The sequence below is a fragment of the Carettochelys insculpta genome, chromosome 2 (assembly GCF_033958435.1).
Source record: "Carettochelys insculpta isolate YL-2023 chromosome 2, ASM3395843v1, whole genome shotgun sequence".
NCBI classification, from domain to species: domain Eukaryota; kingdom Metazoa; phylum Chordata; order Testudines; family Carettochelyidae; genus Carettochelys; species Carettochelys insculpta.
This window is the reverse complement of record NC_134138.1, coordinates 125,995,661-126,014,795: the sequence shown is the minus strand read 5'-3', so window position 1 is coordinate 126,014,795 and position 19,135 is coordinate 125,995,661. Positions and strand designations below refer to the sequence as shown.

At 42.7% G+C, this 19,135-nt stretch overlaps 1 protein-coding gene across 3 annotated transcripts in view; it reads right to left on the bottom strand.

The window, feature by feature from the left end:
* The window catches only part of TXNDC5 (thioredoxin domain containing 5), a 130,096-nt gene that overhangs the window by 20,577 nt on the left and 90,384 nt on the right, over positions 1-19,135 (bottom strand). Inside the window, exons 1-3 of one of the 3 annotated variants that reach the window (XM_074987705.1) lie at positions 17,336-17,567; positions 7,729-7,878; positions 3,497-3,602 (exon numbers count right to left, since the gene is read on the bottom strand). In XM_074987705.1, coding sequence (XP_074843806.1) covers positions 3,497-3,602; positions 7,729-7,878; positions 17,336-17,541 — 462 coding nt within the window. In that variant the 5' untranslated portion in view covers positions 17,542-17,567. Of the gene's footprint in view, positions 1-3,496; positions 3,603-7,728; positions 7,879-17,121; positions 17,186-17,335; positions 17,568-19,135 lie in introns of those variants that run through there. The other 2 variants (XM_074987707.1, XM_074987706.1) reach the window with 2 other exon arrangements.

Genomic DNA, 19,135 nt, shown 5'->3' with positions numbered 1-19,135 from the left:
ACCTTATAGACTAACAGAAAAGTTTTGAGCATGAGCTTTCATGAGCACAGACTGACTTCATCAGATGCTGGTCTTGGAAATCTGCAGGGCCAGGTATAAATAAGCCAGAGCAAGGCTGGGGATAACAAGGTTAGCTCAGTCAGCAAGGGTGAGGCTTACTACCAGCAGTTGATCTGGAGGTGTGAACACCAAGGGAGGGGAAGCTGCTTTTGTATTTCGCCAGCCATTCGCACTCTTTGTTTAAGCCTGAGCTGAGGGTGTCGAATTTGCAGATGAATTGTAGCTCAGAAATTTCTCTTTGGAGTCTGGTCCTGAAATTTCTTTGCTGTAGGATAGCTACTTGTAAGTCTCCTACTGTGTGGCCTGGGAGATTGAAGTGCTCTCCTACGGGTTTTTGTATATTGCCATTTCCAATATCTGATTTGTGCGCGTTTATTCTTTTTCGTAGAGACTGTCCAGTTTGTCCGATGTATATAGCAGAGGGGCATCGCTGGCACATGATGGCATAAATTATATTGGTAGATGTGCAGCTGAATGAATCCACGATGGTGTGGCTGATCTGGTTAGGTCCTGTAATGGTGTTGCTGGTGTAGATATGTGGGCAGAGCTGGCAACGAGGTTTGTTGCATGGATGGGTCCCTGAGTTAGAGTGACTGTGGTGCGGTGTATAAATTGACAGTATGACAATTTCTCATACATAGTGTTCCAGGTGTAATACTTCCATCAGGCAGTGTAAATGGAGACATAAGTCCTATTTGCGAATTTGAAAAATCCCTGAAATATTTCATAATCTAGCTTTATTCTGTATCAATATCAGTGTCAAGTATACACTAATAAGCAATTATTTGAAAAGGATGTGGGTCTATTATACAGAAAGCAAGTATTACAGTTACTGGGTTAAGTGCACCTTGTCTTTCTTCCTGTGATCAGCTATCTTAGCATACCTTCCTCCCCTTTTTCCCCTCCTCAAACTTCCAAATATCACCTGACCTGGGGAGAAACACAGAATGCTCCCATTCTCACATTGGACCCTGGCTGCAGTTCACTGCACATTGACTGTAATTACCCTAGCAGGTCTGACTTGGCCTCAGACTGCAGTTTTGTTCCCACAGGTCACAGTAAGAGCGGTTGTTATCTTTTTTAAAGCATAGTATCTATCCAAAACCAAAAGCAACTCAGATGAATACATATCTTAAAAACAATAAGCCAGCCTTTACCTATGTCTGCTTTTCTTTAACACTTATTACTTGCACAGAGCCTCCCTTTCAGGTTCTCTCTCTGTCACACCTCACTGGCAATTTATTTCCAACCACCTCTTCTCCTGAGAAGTCTTTTTTGACTGTTTACTGTACTTTTGATCTCTAGCTCCCAGTCTCACAAGAAAGGTGGGTCACTTCAGCCTGGAAGTATGCCAGAGTTTGGTAATTCCCGTCACAGGTTTCTGAATGCAGATTCCTCATTTGTAGATTCATTGCCCTACCTTCCTGTCTGTTCTTCCCCCAGTCCCCTATTAAACTAAATCAACGATTAGCTTAATACTTGATTTACAATTTGATATATAATTGCCCTTTGAGTAACTAGGTCTCATACAGCCTTTATAAAACAGTTATATCTCAATGTGCGCAATTATACAGTAGCTCCTACCACAGTTATAAAACATTACCACAAGGGCTGCAGGTAAGTCACAGCAGGGAAAAGAAAAAAAAAAGTCACAGTCATTTACCCATTTGTCCATGACTTATTTGTATACAGGACTGCTGTGGAAGCTCCTGTCCTATATGGCTCGGCGAGGCTCTCTGCACCAGGCATTGCAACCAGGTACTTGGTGGTATCACAGTACCATTCATGTTTGGCTCCTATGTCATGACAGGGGACAAGGCAAACCTGAATGGCACTAGAGCATGTCCACATAGTCACAATGCCCAGACCAGGAAGCCAGGCCCAGCCCCCCAAGGACAAAGGAACCAGCACTGCTCATGCCTGAGGTGAGTGCAGGCTTGCTCTCAGCTGTGCAACCCAGCTCCAGAGGCTGCAGGAGTTGCCTGTGCTTGGAGTGAATGTGCAGGGCAGGCTTGCTGTCCCCTCCCAATCCTACTAAACCCTGACTCTGTACCAGGCTGGGGTTAGAATTGTGATATGGGTACAGAGGCTACAGGGATGGGTAGTTTGTGTCCCCTCACTTGTCAGGACTTCTTTAATCAAAAATTAAATTAATTAAATCAAAAGAAGTTGCCAAACCTGTGACTTTTACTAAGATTACCATGAATGAACTGTGATTTTTGATTTTTTTAAAGAAAGGCAGAGACAAATCTGCAGACCTACTTATTAAAGATCAGCCCCACCCACTGTCACAGAAGCCACATGTACCATCACATAAATTTATCATGTGTTTCCCCTTCCTTGCTGCATTGAGGAGCACAAGCTGGCATTCCAACCCTGTGGACCCCCTGCATGGCTGGAACACCAGCTCCAGCTCCTTGCTGTGGGGGAAGGGTGGGAAAGACCCTGAGCCTCACAGGCCAGATCCAGCCCATAGGCTCTGCCTGGCAGAGGGAGGAAGCAGCTCCGAACACTACTGCTCTCCACCCTCCCCAGCTGGGAAAATGGCAGCATGGGGAAGTGCTGCCTGGAGGCTTTTCCCTGCTTCTCTGATTGGCTGGAACTGGAGCCAATTGAAGTAGTGAGAGGTGAGGCGGTGCCTGGGAGCAGCAGGTTCACGGAAACACGTGCATCCCTGGGGAGCCTTCTCCCACACACTCCTTCATTTTTGGCTCCACTCCAGAACCTAGTGGGACCTGCCTGGCTCCACCAGGCTCTGGGGCTGGTGTGCAACAGGAATAAGGTGGGGGTGCCTTTATCTGCTTCTCTGTCAGGAGGTGAGGTGGTGTCATGTTGACGAAGTTTTTTTTTTTTTTAAATTTCTATTTATTTGTTTATTGCATCTCTCACTTGTGTGGTCTCCAGCTGATTTTTCTGTGGGTCAGTAGCCCAATCCAAAATGGTTCCCCAGCCCTGATTACTGGGTAACACTTGGCAACTTTATTATTGGTTGAGTTGTAGCCTTAACTCCTCTCCAAACTACAGCATAACTTCCTACTAACTGTTGCCCTGCATCTACATTAGAAAAAATTTGTATTTATGATGGGCTTACCCAGCTTGTATTATCTAAACCATTTTCCCTGGTCAGAACAAAGCAATTGTGGCCTATACTTGGTCAACTAAACATGTACCAGGAAATCCCATCTAAAATATCAAGAGGCTAATATTTCCTTGAAATAAGATTATGAATTTTGGTTTTAAATACAGGAAACAAAGGGCAAGACAAAGGATACCAGTATTAATTATTATTCTGATCACTATTTAGGCACTGTTCCAGTTTATCATCAAGTTTTTACTCCTATGAGGTTTTTCCTGTTGGAAAGCAAAACCTGACCTCGATATAGGGGCAAGAAATCAGTCCAACTCTGAAAGAAGGGAATATTTCCTTTTCACTTACAGCTGGTTCCTCATTTAGTGTCTGTAACATCCAGCTTTCCAGTGCCTGGAAATCTCTAGAACCCTGGTACTTCACAGGTTCTTGGCCTGGTTTAAGCAGCTTTAGGCTGAAAAATTAAAATAGTACAAAGAGGTAAGGCAAAACTTTTCAGATAGATACATTCCCTGGAGATAAATGAACTCCTTCCTGATAACATCATAACTGGACTCAGTCCTGAAGTCTATCATTAAAGTAACCCCCTAGTTGATTTCCATTACGCACAAATAGACCCTGTAATTAACAGAACTCCAATCTCCTTTAAACTTTAAAAGCGCTGTTAGAAATACATTTTGTGTTAACATTCAAAGATGCCCTTAGATTAACATGTATTGGTGAATAAAAAGGCAGAAAGTATAATTCAGAAGTCAATCTCTGTTTGCACTTGTGAATCCTATTTTCCAGTTTGTCAAAAAAAAATCATCAGTTAATTTTTTCAATATGCACAAATCCAGGAAGTTCATTTTCCAAAAATTTCTCTGCACTTTTTTTTTGCCATGCCAAATATGCATGTCTTTGATCACATGCCACCTCTCATGCTGTACAGTAAACCCTCAATTTAACAGACTAATGGGGGGGAAAACGGAGTGTCCATTAAACCAGAATTTCCGTTAAATACAAGGTTTTACTGCCTCCCCCACCCCGCCGGCCAGGCTCCCCTCAGCCCCAATTTCCAATCCACCCTCACAAAAAAAAAAAAAAAAAATCACCACACACCACACGCACCCGGGCACTCACCAGACCACAACTGCTGGAGCTAGGGGGGTAGTTTAGGATTTTATAGGCTCCAGCAGACTTCGCTAAATCGAGGGCCATAAAAATCGAGGGTTTACTGTATTAAACTGATTAAATATAACTTAAAGCAGATGAATGAGGTGAGAAAATAAGTGCACAGTTTCAAAAGCAGTTTTTCCAGTTATATATTCTCACCATAAAATCTGTTTAACAAAATACCTAAGTAACTAAACATTTTCCCAGTCAATATATGTCTCACTTAAGACTGGAAAGGTTTGTTTAAATCATGGAATTTTAGCAGGATACCCTCTAATTGAGATTGTCGTTTTCTAAGTTAAAATTAATTTCCGCTGTTACACCTGCCTTTCACTTTTCTTGCTAATTTTTGTGATTTTACATCCGCATTTTTCTAAAGCTGCGTCTATACGGCCCATCCCTTCTTCCTGAAAAAAAAAAATTAGGAAGGGTGCTTTCGAAAGCGGGGTTTCTTTCAAAGGAGCCCCAGCTACACGTCTGCTTTGACTTCCAGAAATGGCTCTTCCAGAAGCCAGATCACGTGGGTATATGCAAATGACGTGTGAGGTATTTAAATCAGTATCTCATCTGCATTTCCAATCAGGTGCATTTGCATGCCCCTTCGAAAAGGGAAGGGCTGTGTAGACGCAGCTTAAATGTTTCTTTCCTGTGTTTCAACTCAAAGCAGCCTCCACAACTTAGAAAAACTACCATGAAAAGGTATTGTCAAAAGCATAATGCATACAAATTAAAATAAGGAAAATGAAAGTGCTAAAGGGAGGATTTTTATCATATTGTACATTATTTGTACAACAGTATGTTAAAAACATGCAGAGATGTGTACGGTTTGTAAGATATTGTCTCTAACAGGTGAGCAAAAGAATAAAAAGAACTATGAAATCTGCATAGCTTCCCTCTCTTTATGGCTTCTTCTACACTTACTCTCCCGTTGAAGGAGGCATGGTAATGAGGCAATTCAAAGCAAAACTAATAAAGGACTAACGTGCATATTCAGTGCCTCATTAACATAATGTCAGCTGTGCAAATTTCAAAGTTCAGACTTCGAATTGAAGATTGACAGTGTAGATGGGGGCAGCTTCAAAATAAGCACCCTACTTTAACATTCCGTTACTCCCAAAGAACTAGATCCGACCAAGGGAATGTCAAAGTGGGGCGCTTATTTCGAAGCTGCCCCCATCTACACTGTCAATCTGCAATTTGAAGTCTGAACTTCGAAATTCACATGATGTCACTGTGCTGATGAGGTGCTGAATATGCACATTAGCACCTCATTAGCCTACTTCGAATTGCCTCATTACAAAGCCACCTCCAAAGGGAGAGTAAGAGCACAGAAGCTGTCTTAGTTACCTCTTTTGACAACTTTTCTGAGCAGAAAAAAACAGAAATCAGGACATTAGCTTAAATGATCCTATAAATGTGGTGCACTCCACTTCCTGGCAGCTCCTGCTGCCAGGGGGAGTGCAGGAGGACCAACTGCTGCTGCTGCCTCGCACTAGCCCCTGCCCCGCCCAAAAAAAAAAAAAAAAAAAATTCCCAAGCCTGGGTCCCTTGGAGATCATGGTGCCCCGGGGAATGGGATGCAGTGGTGGCAGGAAGAGAAGCGGCTCAGACAATGGGAACGGACAGTCCCCCCACCGATACTCCCAGGCTGGGTTGCATAACTGCTCTGGCTGAAGGCCTGGAGTTTGAGATTCCTACTGTGTGGTTATTAGGATTAAAGTTACTAGATGTCCCATAATTTGTTTTCTGCCCTGCACGCAAGCCTTAAAAAGCATGGAGATAGCAAACCTCACTAAGCTTAATCTAGTTCCCTTTTAAATGGGATCTTTGTTTATGGAATGTAATATACCTTGAATTTTGTGTACTACAGATCTACAAGGAATTAGCCACCATCTTTTTGTTGTGTCTTATATGCAGAAATAGAACCCTGTAGGCATACTATTCTCTATTCTTTTGCCAACTGTGAAAGCCTAAATCTTGTCCTGGCTGTCTCTATCACATTTTTATGTCAAAGCTAGCTCAGACCAGAATCAGTTTTGTGCCAACTGTTGTTAAGCTTTCCCCTATTATTTTCAAGGTTATAGTTCCAAATGTGTTGTATTAGTATTTACTACAATTCCTATTCCCTAAACAAATGCTCTGACCATGAGGTGGTACAGATTGCACCTCCTAAAACCAGCACGCTCTTGTCCAGCAACATCCCTTATCCAGCAGGACCAGGGATGTTACTGGACCAGAGATCTGGGAAGGAGGGCAAGCTGCAGCCTGTGTCCTCTGGCAACCCTTGAGGGCTGCAGCCAGCATTCCCAACAGCCCTATGGGGGCAGCCGCATGGAAGGCTGCGTCCACCCACCAAGCCCATGGGGTGGGGATGGGGGCAGCTGCACAGGACCAGGACTGGCATACCCTGACAGCCGTGCAGAGGCAGGGGCAGTTGTGCAGGGCTGGAGCCAACTTCCCCTGGAAGCCCTGTGGAGGTTAGCGCGGGCAGTAGTCCAATAGCAGTGCAGGCCAAGGCTGCTGGCCCAGCAGCAGTTGAGGGAGCAGCCCAATGGGGAAAAGGCTGGTGGCTTGGGGGCCAGTGACAGGGAACCTTCCCTGATATGGCAAATTCTCTTGTTGAGGACTGGTCAGGTTCTGACCCATGCTGGACCAGAGAGATGCAACCCGTACTAACAAACTGCATCCAGAAAGAAGGAATACTCAATTGCTAGAATAAGACATGAAGGTGTATTGATATGAACTACAAAACCAGTAAAACTACTTTTAACCTCTGCTGGTTTACCTTCATAAGTATCAATATTTGTGCAAATGACTAGGCCAAGCAGTGAACCCTCAGGAGAAAGGGTCCAAATACTGCCTTAAAGTTTGAATGTAAGTTTTTGGAGTCTCTGCAGAAACAGTTACACAGCGACCTCTCCTGCCCCCCTGCATCAGCAGGTTTCCAAGCTCGGGTCAACTGACTCAGGATTATATTGCAGGACTAAAAATAGTGTAAACGTGGGCTCAGACTGGTGCTTCAGCTCTGAAGCCCAATGTAAACAGACGTGTCTTGTAGCCTGCCAGCACATTACCCTGATGAGCCATGTAACAAAGTTTGCCAACCTCTATACTATTACCTTACTGCTGTATGTTGTGCTACTGTCTCAAATACATGTTCTTCTTAGCGAGGTGGGGAAAAAGCCTATTTTGAACTTTTCTTTAAACACAGTCATCTTCCGAGCTGTAAATGCATTCTAAAAAAGACGTATTATAAATCTTGTCTTGGCAAGATGATGGCAGCTTACAATTCAGCTTCAAAAGCCTGAAGAGCTATAAAGGAAACCACCAAAAATCATACCTTAAAATTTGGCCTCAGCAAATAGGCAACACTATGGGGGAAAAAAAATGCAAAATTATAGAAGCACACATCCTTTTGTACTTACGTGGGGTACCCTCTGACACCAAATTCAGAGCAGACAGCTTTATCTATAGTGCAATCCACTTTTACAACATATACTGGTGGATTTTCCATGTTGTTGTATTTGTCTCCCAGATCATTCCAAGTTGGTTGCAGATGTTGGCAGTGCCCACACCTATAATAGAGAAGCAAAAGAAAATAAATTTCTCTTACATGGTCACAGTTCTGATTTCCATGCATGCTGTATACTTCAGCATGTTTAAATGTAAATACAAAGACTTGATATGAACAAATCTATGGGAAAGTATACATACACATGGGTGGGATATGATGCACCTGAAACCTATTAGAATGAAAAATCAGAAGGCGTTGAGTAACATATTACTGTAGAGTTGCCTTTTATTGCAGAAGGCTAATCTCCCAATCAGTTTTGACATAAAATTCACAAAAAATATATGAAGTCTAAACATAGCCCTGACTTTTAGGTAAGTACTCCTGCATTACAATTCTTGCCAGATTCACTGTAATAGACTATTAAAGTAATGAAGATACTGAAAGAGAACTCTCAGCTTCTCAACTTTTAAGAGCACCGTAAGAGTATGTCTGCTACTCTTTATGATTTTACATTTGGAAGTACCATGTTTCTAAGTATCTGGGTAGGCAATAATGGTTTGTATTCTTTTTATAAGGTCATTTGTGTTTACATGCAACATCAGAATTACAAGTCACAAGTTTCAAGTCCTGAAGAAATGTTTCAAGTCCTGAAGAAATGCTAATCCTTATAGGTTATAAATCAGAAACAAGAGGCTTTGCATCATTATATCTTAGGAGTCTCAAAATATTCAACCTATACACATAAAATGGTCTTAAAACAAGTTTCAGAACAACTAATTGCTATTTTGCTCCTCTTAAAGGAAAAATTCAATTATTCTAGTAATCCTCCTTACTGCTTGGCACCCCATACTAATTCAAATTTAAAGCATTAGAAATATTCAGCCAATCAAAAGATTCACTACAAATTGAACTTCTCTAGTCCAGAATTCTCATCTGGCCACATCCATAACCCAGCATGATTTTAGTTAGCCCAAAAACCACTTATCATGGGTGTGGCCAAGTTTACCGTAGCACCATAAAGTTTACTTATAACCACCAGTCAAAGCTCTCTGTGTTCTGTGCTGTTATTTAGCTCTAAATTTTATCCTTAAGTGTCTTCTAAGAACCCAGTAAGCAGTGAAAGTGTTGGTAATGGTGCTAGCCAATATCGACCCTCCTGTCACTCAGCAAATTCTCTCATTTGGCACTAATCAGGTGCCAGACTAGAGAGGTTCAGTCTGTAGCATTTGAAAATGCTATTCAGATTGTCAAAAACTGAAGATTCTCAATTGAAAATCATATCTCATTCCAATGGCAAAAAATATCTGGCATTACCAAATATATCACCAGAAACATGGTAAAACTGTTTTAAGAAGCCAATGCCAATTTATTTCAAATGGTGGTTCTTGTGGTTCCTGATAGTTGCAGGCATTATAAAAAATGTCATTAGATTAATTAAAATATCCTCAACTTTGCTTGCTCTTGACAAATCCTGGGAAGTCTACTTTTATGCAACAATTAACATAAACACTAAAGCGTCCCCCCCCCAAGAAAACTGCCTTTTACTGCCTACGGAATTCCTATTTAAAAAACAATTCCACCTACAAATTTGAAAACCTTGTGAAATCTGGCTTTTGTATGTTATGTAATCAGATTTGGCATGAATGTGCATACATATAGAAAGTTTTACATTTTGAACATTCTTCCCTCCTTTCAGCTTACAGTGCACTATGCCAATTTGACATGGTTCTAATGAAGTGATTTCAATTTAGGCTTTCCATTGCACTACTAAAAAAAATTCTATAATTACATATTCTGAATCATTGCTTGTGATGGCTAAATGACATGATCAGTTAATTTTCAAGATTTTCAGCCCAGCTATCCATTTTTGCCTCTTGACTAATTTGGGTCTTGGGTGAAAATGTAGAAAGAGGAGAGAAAAATCTCTCATCCCAGCCTAGATTACATTTGTACTTTAAAAAAAACAAAAACCATGATGCCATCACACTGCCTGGGATGATCAGATCTGGAAAAGGAAAGGACCTCAGGGTTAGAATGTACAAGCTATCTAGTTCCGTTACAGAGAAGAGCACAAGGAATCACATTTACATTGTATTTTGCTCTAATTGGTACTTGGAAAAATGATATACTCACTTCTAACTGAAAAAACACAGTAGATAATGCAGAATTTAACCAAGTTAAAAGAACTCTAACCAGCCTGAAAGCCAATCTCAAAATTCATAATACATTTCCCTACATGTAACATTTAAATCTACTAAAGAAATTTTGGCTGTGCGCAATTCAGCCAGAAGGTGGAAATCTTACTGAACATCAAGACACAAGACCAAACCTGTACAATGAAAGAGAACACTTATCAATAAATCTAGTCAATTCAGAGTTTAAAAATAGATATTTTTCTTGGTACGTTTATGTATTTAGTAGGCAACACAGAAATTCTTTGTCATACTAAAAAGGAAGTCATTGTGGCTGTTAGTCATTAAAACCCAGAAATAGAACATAATCCACAATTTTATTTTAAATTACTCAGTCTTTAGTACAGCGAGCCTGTTGTATCTCCATAGTTAAAACTGTAATGAAGTTTCAATCAGACGACTAATTCTGAACTTAAGTATAAAATCCAAAAACGGTGTGGACACTTCCAATTCCATGAGGTTTGGTAAATACGGGAAAATTTGAGTCTGTAGCAATGATATCCCAAACCACTAATTCTCTACTGTGCTTCCCCATTCTGTAATACAGAAGCTCTCAACTTTTCCAGGCTACCATACCCCTCTTTCAGGGGTCTGATTTGTTCTGAATGCCCTCAAGTTCCCCTTCACTTAAAATCTACTTCCTTTCAAAATCAGAAAAAAAATGCAAAAAAATTGTCACAGCATGCTATTATTGAAAAATTGCTTACTTTCCCACTTTTACATATACCTATTCGATTTCTGTGTATAGTATATAAAGCAGTATAAAGAAGTCATTGTATTAAATTTCAGTTTGCACGCCTTTGCTAGTGCTTTTATGTAAAGCTAGGCAAGTATTCAGAGGAGCTGATGTTCTTTCCCACCCCCAGAAGACTGTCGCATACCCAAAGACAAACATAGTCCTCCCTGGTTGAGAACCACTGCTGTAATACATTGATTCAACACTGGCTTATGCTATTTTTAAGTTGTCTGCTCTCTTATGTCATCATCTAGCAAGAATTAATTAGATAGGTTCAAGAGTTTGTAAACCTGAGGAGTTGGAAGAGAACTTTTCTGTGGCTTTGAAGTTGTATTGAATGATGTTAGTTGCTGAGTGTTTGGGGGACAGTTTTGGTGGCCTGAAGAGTGACATGTTAATACACTCATCCCTCGTTATACAGGCACAATTGGTTCCCAGATTTCTGCTTGTAGACAAAAACTTACAAGAGGGACACTAAATTCCCATTAAAATACATATAAAAGTCTCTGATTTGTTCCAAGTGCTTGTAACTCAGCAAAGGAGTGGCAGCATGTGGTGCTGCTTTTGAAAGGTAAGTGAACCTTGGGTTGGTGGGGTTGGGGAGAGTTAAAGGTTGGCAGCAGTTTGCGGCCATGAGCAGGAAGGAGGTTAAAACCTGGTGGCAGGTTGGATCGACGGGGTGGGGGAAGTCAGGCTGGAGGCAGGTTGCAGCCACAGAGAGGGCAGGGAGGTTTCAGGCTGCTGCAGGCGGTGGGGGGGGGGGCGGTGTGTGTGTTTATGCTGCAGCAGGTTGAGGCCATGGGGCGGGCAGGAGGGTTCAGACTGAGGTCTGCAGGGAGTTCAGACGGAGGTGGGTTGGGGCCACCAAGCCAGCGGGGTTTCAGGCTGAGGCGGGTTGGGGCCACAGGGAGCATGGGGAATTCAGGCTGAGGCAGTCTAGGTCTGCAGGGCCAGTGGGGTTTCAGGCTGTGGCAGTTTGGGTCTGCAGGGAACGAGGTAAGGCTTGTATTAGCGAGGGGGGCGGGGAGTTCACTCATCTAGTCAACAAAGGGAGGTATATGTGTCCCTCATTTTAGCAAGTACTCATAAGTACAGTACTTGTTTAACGAGGGATGAGTGTACACATAGCTCATTGAGGGAGGAAAAGAAACAGCTCACAAAAGCAACACTTGCATAGTAGATGCCCAGAGCTTTTGTGTAAGACAGTATCATGACAGTACTATTAGCATATAGCTTAGCGTCAAAAGTGGAAGGCATACAAGTGGTAAGCCTACCTTATGAACGAGTGGAAGGTCTACACAGATAAAAAGACAAAGCTGATACTTGTGAGATACTGAAATTTTGCATGCCCACAAATCTAAATTTTTTTTTAAAAAAAAGCACAAAACAAGCACACAAACAAAAATGTACAACATATTAGATTCCAGATTTTGTTGTGGTTGCTGTGATCGCATGCTAATTGTTAGTGTCTTCCTAAATTACTGACACAAGCTTACAACTGTAACAAATTTTGCTCTCTATTGTCTAAGACATGTAGAAGCTCAAAAAGTAAAGTCAATTGGGTATGATTCACAACTGATTCATGCAAATTTCACTGTTTAACACCATAATAAAGAGACCATCATTTCTGAAACTCAAGTACAGTTGCAATAATAGTTTGTGGATGAGCATGAATAGTTTAACAATTCTCATTAGCTAGTCAGATGCTTAACTTACTTCTCATGTCTTTATTCCTAAATGCCTGAAGTTTGCTATGCTCTCCCCTTCAAAGTTAATACAAGTTGAAATTATGAAGTACTGAGGAAGAAAGCAATGTTCAATTTTGAGTCAGTAAACCAAAATTAGCCAAAAAGTAGCTGTTCGGACACACTGATAATACAGTATGAGGAAGTATCATTATAGTATGGAGTTGATTAGTAACTTGTGGGCTCAAATTTACATCCATCTCTTTCCTGCTCTTCTCCAAATATTATTGATTTCTTTTTCCCCCTGGTGTGGCAGCTGCAGCCACATCATGACAGGAGTCATCTTGCTAACTGATTTAATCATTCAATAGTCAGATATTACCATGAATTCTAACATGATTTTATCGTGGGTTGTAACATGAAAAAGCAATATATGTTCAATCAGAAAAGTCCACAAGTTAAAGAAAGCCTAACCTGATCAACTTTATGTACCTGTATGACCATATGCATCTTTGTCGCTTTTGTGTGATATTAATGAGCATGGTGCTCTTACTGTTACCACTAAAGATCACAGTCAAGTGGTATAGACTGCACACCTCTTTTGTGGCCTTGAATGCTGTGAGCATGACTATTACTCTCAGTCCTCTGCAAAGACTCGCCATTTGTTTCCAAATGTAAATCAAAGTCTTAGTTATTATCCATAAACCATTAAGTTGTCTGGTTTCTTGAAATACTGTCCTTTTCCCTATGCACTATTACTGGAAAAAGGTAGATTGAGAGCAACTGAAATTTTCTGCTCTTCACTTATGTGTCAATTATTTTAAGAGCCACATCACAACTTCCTCAGCCCACTGTCCTTCACCTGCACAATGCACTTCCTTTCTGCCTCACTGGAGCAAAGATGTGGTGCTCTTCAGACAACAGTGCAAAATACGTGCTCAAATTGTTGGCTAACATTTTTATAAGATGTTCAGAATGAAGGTCACTGAAATTAAAAACAATAAGCCAAGAACATAGCAGTTTCACAGTTTTGCCATGAAATGATGTGGGCTTTTTAACTGTTGTTCATGTAGCACTCAGATGTCATAGCAATTCTGTACCATAAGATGACATGTATAAACAAGCATTCTAAAATCAAGACATCACACAACACAGGTGTTCCTCAATTCTCTGATTTAGTTAATTCAGCCTGATTCTGAACATTCAGTTGACCTGACAAACCTATTATCTGATCTTGGTAAAATATCGTCAGATATACCAGCAAGAATACCGTGATACAAACGGCAGTCTACTTTTTAGATTTCACCATAATTAAATGTACTGATCACTCACTTTACTACCTACCAATCCACCTGTTGTCCAAAGGTTAGCTAACTGAAAGCTGAACATCTTAATTGACAAGCATCTTCTAGAACAGAGATCATATGTACATGCATCTCTACATGAATACCAAATCATGAATGCACACCATGGTTTACAAAGCAAAAAGGCACAGTTCTTGCTACGAAGGCGTCAAACATATATATTTGACTAGACAAATACATAGATATTAACTTACATGAGAATTAGGGAGGGAGAAGAGGTCTCATGGTCACTAAATTTCCTTCCCCAGAACATAAAGAAAAGATTCACAGCCATTAAAATTCTTCCTCACCATGCAAAAGTATCACTGCTATTAAATCCCCCAACATTCCTGTCGAAAAAAGTACAATCTATGCTCAATGGGCATTTAAATTAACTCCACTCCTCTATTCTTAGCAGAAAGCCTCTTCATAATGCTGCTCTCAAATATATACATCACCACATACTTCAGGGTGTTTCACATTTTTCTCAGTTAAGTAACAATTACATTACTTGTATTTTGTAATTCGATAAAAACTTTGGCCTACCTCTGGCTAAGCCTATTGGACATCATAAAATCTCACTCTGTTTTTTGACTGCTGTTATTGTTCTAATAAATTAGTGGTTTAAAATATCTGACCAGTTTTGACATGTGACCAGTCAACTGATCAACCCTTACTGACTGTCAAGGGAAGCATTACTTACCCACAACTCTTCGGAATCTCCCTGAAAGAAACATGCCCAAACAGGTAAAAGCAAATTAATTACCACTGCTAGGTCTTGCTGGTGGCTCAGCGACATTCTAATCAAATGGCTGCTGACAAATCTTGAATAGGGTGTTCACATCTTGAGAGATCGTAAAGTGGCAAAGATTGAGACCAGCCTACCTTTTCTATATCACTAAAATGAAGGATTGCGGTGTTGAAAAATATAACCAACAATTTAGTCATACCAAGAGGTACAACTGGATCAGTAGACAGACACCTACTGCTCTAAGGAGATCACTAAAATTAATGCTATTTTCAGATTATCCCCAAGTCAAAAGGTTGATTAAACAGTGACACCCTGTAAACAGCTACAAATTGACCTGTTTGGAAAAAAGCTTCCAATGGTTGCAAGTTTTAGCTTGTAGGATACACTAATATTTTCAATTAGCTTAAGCTAATATATTCTGTAATTGGCAGGTTTTCCGTACGTTTGCCAGTAAGTCTATGAAAAGATGTGGATGCAAAGATAGCACAAACCCATATTTCATGTGAATTTTTACAGATCGGATCCAAGAGTAATGAAGAACTTATTTGAGGTCTGGGAAAGATCAGTAACTCTAGACACAAAGCATTTTTAAGAAGGTGATCACTGTCTAAAGTTATTATTTTCAACTTGTACCTGTGAGGACTCGATTGCACAATTCCCACATAAATTGCAACAGCTGTCCTCTGATTAAAAATTCCATCTGCTTTCACTGTTACTTTGATGTCACAAGATCCCCTGGGTTTAGCAGTGGTTCCCAACCTTTTCAGTGACATGGCACACTTCAATGATACAAACAATTCCATGGCACACCCACTTCTTTCAGATGAATTAGTTGCTCATAAATGTCACATTTACTATGATTACAGTCTTCCTAGAGAGGTTTGCAACACAGTAATGCATACAACGAGCTAAACAGGGATCAAATGGCATGTTGAGTAAGCGAGTAACCATGGAAAATTTCTGTGGTACTCAATTAGTCACAGGGGTAGGCAGCTCCAAAGAGTAAACTCCCCTCTCTGCCAGCTCACTGGAGCTGGGATGCAGCATTTAAACAGGCTCCTGCCCTCCCTTCCCCTTGCCACAACAGGGAGGAAACATGGGCTTCCCACCAGCCCATTCGAGCTCAGAAGCAGTATTTCAGCTGCCTCTTGTTGCAAATGGGCTCCTGTGGGATCAGCATTTCCCCTTGTTGCAGCTCTGCAAAGAACCACCATGATGGGAAGTTGACAGACCCTGCACCAGCTGGGACTCAGGCAGCCTTGCTGCTTGAGCCCCAGCTGGTGTGGGGTTTGTCAATTCCCCCACCCCCCTGCTATAGCTCTTTGGAAAGCCACAGCACAAGAACATTGACAAAATTTCACTGAACACCTGAAGAGTTAAGAATAAGCTCTAACTCAAAACATAGATACTAAACAACCCTGCACTGAGTTTCACACATACAGGCCACCACACTTAAGAGGAAAGCCAATTGATTTCAGTAGGGCTCATATGACTTTCATTGCTAAAGTATGAAACGTAATGTACTAAAACTGGAACCAGAGGACTTCTCAATTAAATGACCGGATAAACCAAATATGAATGCCTAACATGACTAAAGTGACATACAGATGTGTCTCACGGAAGACATTCACAATCAACAGATATCACTTATACAGACCTTCATATCTTCAGAGTGCTGCACAAATATTAACATAATTTTGAGAAAGATATGACTCCTATTTTTCAGGCAACTAAAATGAAACAGATTAAGGGCCTGTACTTTCAGAGATGCTGAGCAACCACAACTCCTAATAGAGCCAAGGGAAACTGGTTGCTTATCATCTGCCTGGGCCCATGTCAAACAGTGGTAAATTTGAGACTGGAATTTAGAAATGCATGATACATCATGTTCCACACAACTTTCTGGGGCCTGGCTTAAGATACACATGCAAAATGCATGTGATTTACCTTGTTCTTATTCATTGAACAAGGAAGACATAAGAAAATCCATGGAATAATCAACAGCTGGCTTTAACAAAATTCCTTTTGGAAGCTTAGCCAGACGCTATCAAGTCAGTTGCCACTGCTTTTACCACGCTTTTACTTTAATCCAGAAGAACAATCAGGCCATGTCCACATTAAGTGGAAGATCGACCCACTCAGGGTCAACCTTCTGGGTTTCAATTTCACGTGTCTGCTAGGGATGCACAACATGGACCTCTCAGGGGGCAGCAGTTTCAACCCCTGTACTCCTCACTATCACAAGGCATAAAGGAGATTGATAGGAGGAAACTCTCCTGTCCACGTTCCTCAGTGAGGACACGCCAGGTAATTCAAGTTCAGCTGAGTCCTTTCCAGCCATGCAAGTGCCCTAGCGAGACTCGCTTATCTGCAGTGGCCTTGCCTCCCGAGGACAGACCCAAGCTCTGGCCCCGTCACTTCTCTTTCACAAGCGGTTCAGGGCAGAGGGTCTCGGAGCACACAAAGGGGGACGGGGCTGCCGTGGGGCCTGCGCCCGCCGGGACAGACGGTGACGTTTAAGAACGAGGGCGCTGCCCTCAGCAAGGCGCCTTCGCACCAGCTGGGGCCAGGCGAGAGCCAGGGCGGGCCGATGTTACCAGGGCAACGCGCCTTCGTTTCCTCTCTCTTCCCCCGGCTGCCAGCGGGACCCGGGCACACCCCTGCCCGCGGGCTGACCTCGCCCCACCCGCGGCCCGGCAGCCTCAGGCAGCTCCCGGCGAGCTCCGCCTCCCGGGCTCAGCGCCCAGATCCGCCCCGCCCCGCCCAACGGCCGCTGCCACGTCAGCCGCGGGTCGCGCGCCGGCCGGTTACCAGGGGGCGAAGAACATGACGAAGTGCGGGGCGTGCGACGCGGCGTGGTGCAGCATCTCGGCGCTGTAGCGGTGCCGCGCGTGCGGGTCCAGCTCCAGTACCGGCTCGGGCGACGTGTCGCCCCGCGCCGGAGCCGCGCACAGCAGGAGGGCGCCGAGCAGCAGCAGCCGGCGTGGGGAGGCGCCGCGGCAGAGAGCAGCGGCCATAGCGGCGTGAAGAGGCAGCGAGGGAGGCCGGGCCACGTCCGCCGGGCGGGGCGAGAGCACTAAAGGGTCACACCTCCCCTCGCCGCCGCCGCCCTCCTCTGTGCCCCGCCCAGAGCTCCTCCGCAGCGCGCGCGCTGTGCTCTTTGCTGCCTCCCTGCCCATCCCTCGCTCCTGCCACTCCGTCTCCTTCACAGTCTGCGATCTCCTGCCGCACGCTCGGGCTAGGGCAGGGAGGCAGTCCGGCCTGCAGCCGCCCGCTGCTGGTCACTGGGAATAACGGAGCAGAGCTGTTGTGGGAACAAATCCGAGGATGCCAAGACACATGCCCCACGCAGTGCCTGGATGGCGGGCGTGATCTGGAGATTCTGGCACTGCAACTTAAAGAAAGTTTCTAGGTGGAAGTCCACGATGAGGGGGAGCGGATACAAAAAGCCGTTTGGGTCCCTGTGCACTGTCCTGTTTATAATACAGTATGGGGGAGACCACAGGAGGATTCTAGTAATAGGGCTGGGTGCTGGGTACAACAAAGCTCCAAGCGTGCCTCAATACACACAGGAGCTTAGCAACATGCTAAAAGTAGGGGATAAATGCACATAAATCAGACCTCAGGAACTGTAACATACAAAAACCTGTAGGAGAACACTTCAGTCTCCCTGGCCACTCCAGTAACAGAGTTAAAAGTAGCAGTTCAGCAACAACAACAAAAATTAAAAAACAGCTAGGAGAAATTTCAGAGTGTCAATTCATTCACAAATTTGACTCCATCAACCAAGGATTGAACAGAGACTGGGAATGGTGGGCCCATGACAAAAGCAGTTTCTCCACTCTTCATGTTCACGCCTCCACATTAATTACTGATAATAGGCCACATCCCCTCTGCCTGAACTGACTTCATTTCTCGTCTCAATGTTCTATAAGATGTCACAGGACTTGTTTTTGGGTAGCTATTGATGCTCATAGCTCACTTCTGCAGTCTATGTAAGTGTATGGAGAATACCAAGTAGTCCTGTGGTACCTTATAAACACATATTTTGCAGCATAAGCTTTTGTTTTGTCAGATGAATGGGGGGGGGGGGATCAGAGGAGGATTTAAAGAGGGGGTCTCAGTAAAGGGGAGGGCCACAGCTGACAAGGTCTATTCAGTCAGGAGGGATGTAGCCATTATTAGCTTTATCCAACATAAAGAAAAGCTTTTGAAATTTCTTCAAAATAATTTGACAAGATAGTAACTGTTTAAAAAAATAGATCTTTTGACTACAAAACATATTCCCCACTAAATTATGAAAATTAAAATTCTGCCATAATCTAACAGCAGTGTATTATGTTGTATTTGCATCAGAATCTAAAAGCACTTTAGAAATATTGACAAATACAGCTTTACAAAAGGGGTGGGGAATCTTTTTTAGTCTGGGGCGGGGGCTGACTCACAGAAGAATCAGTTGGAGACCACCTGAAAGTGAGAAGCAAAATATACCCCTTCAGTGATGTGGGCCCTGATGGCAAAGCAGAAGAAAACTCTTCTTAGGGGTCTTGAGCTAGTAGATTTTGCAGGCTCCCCTACACTCTGGGGAGGATCAAAAATGAGGGTTTGTGT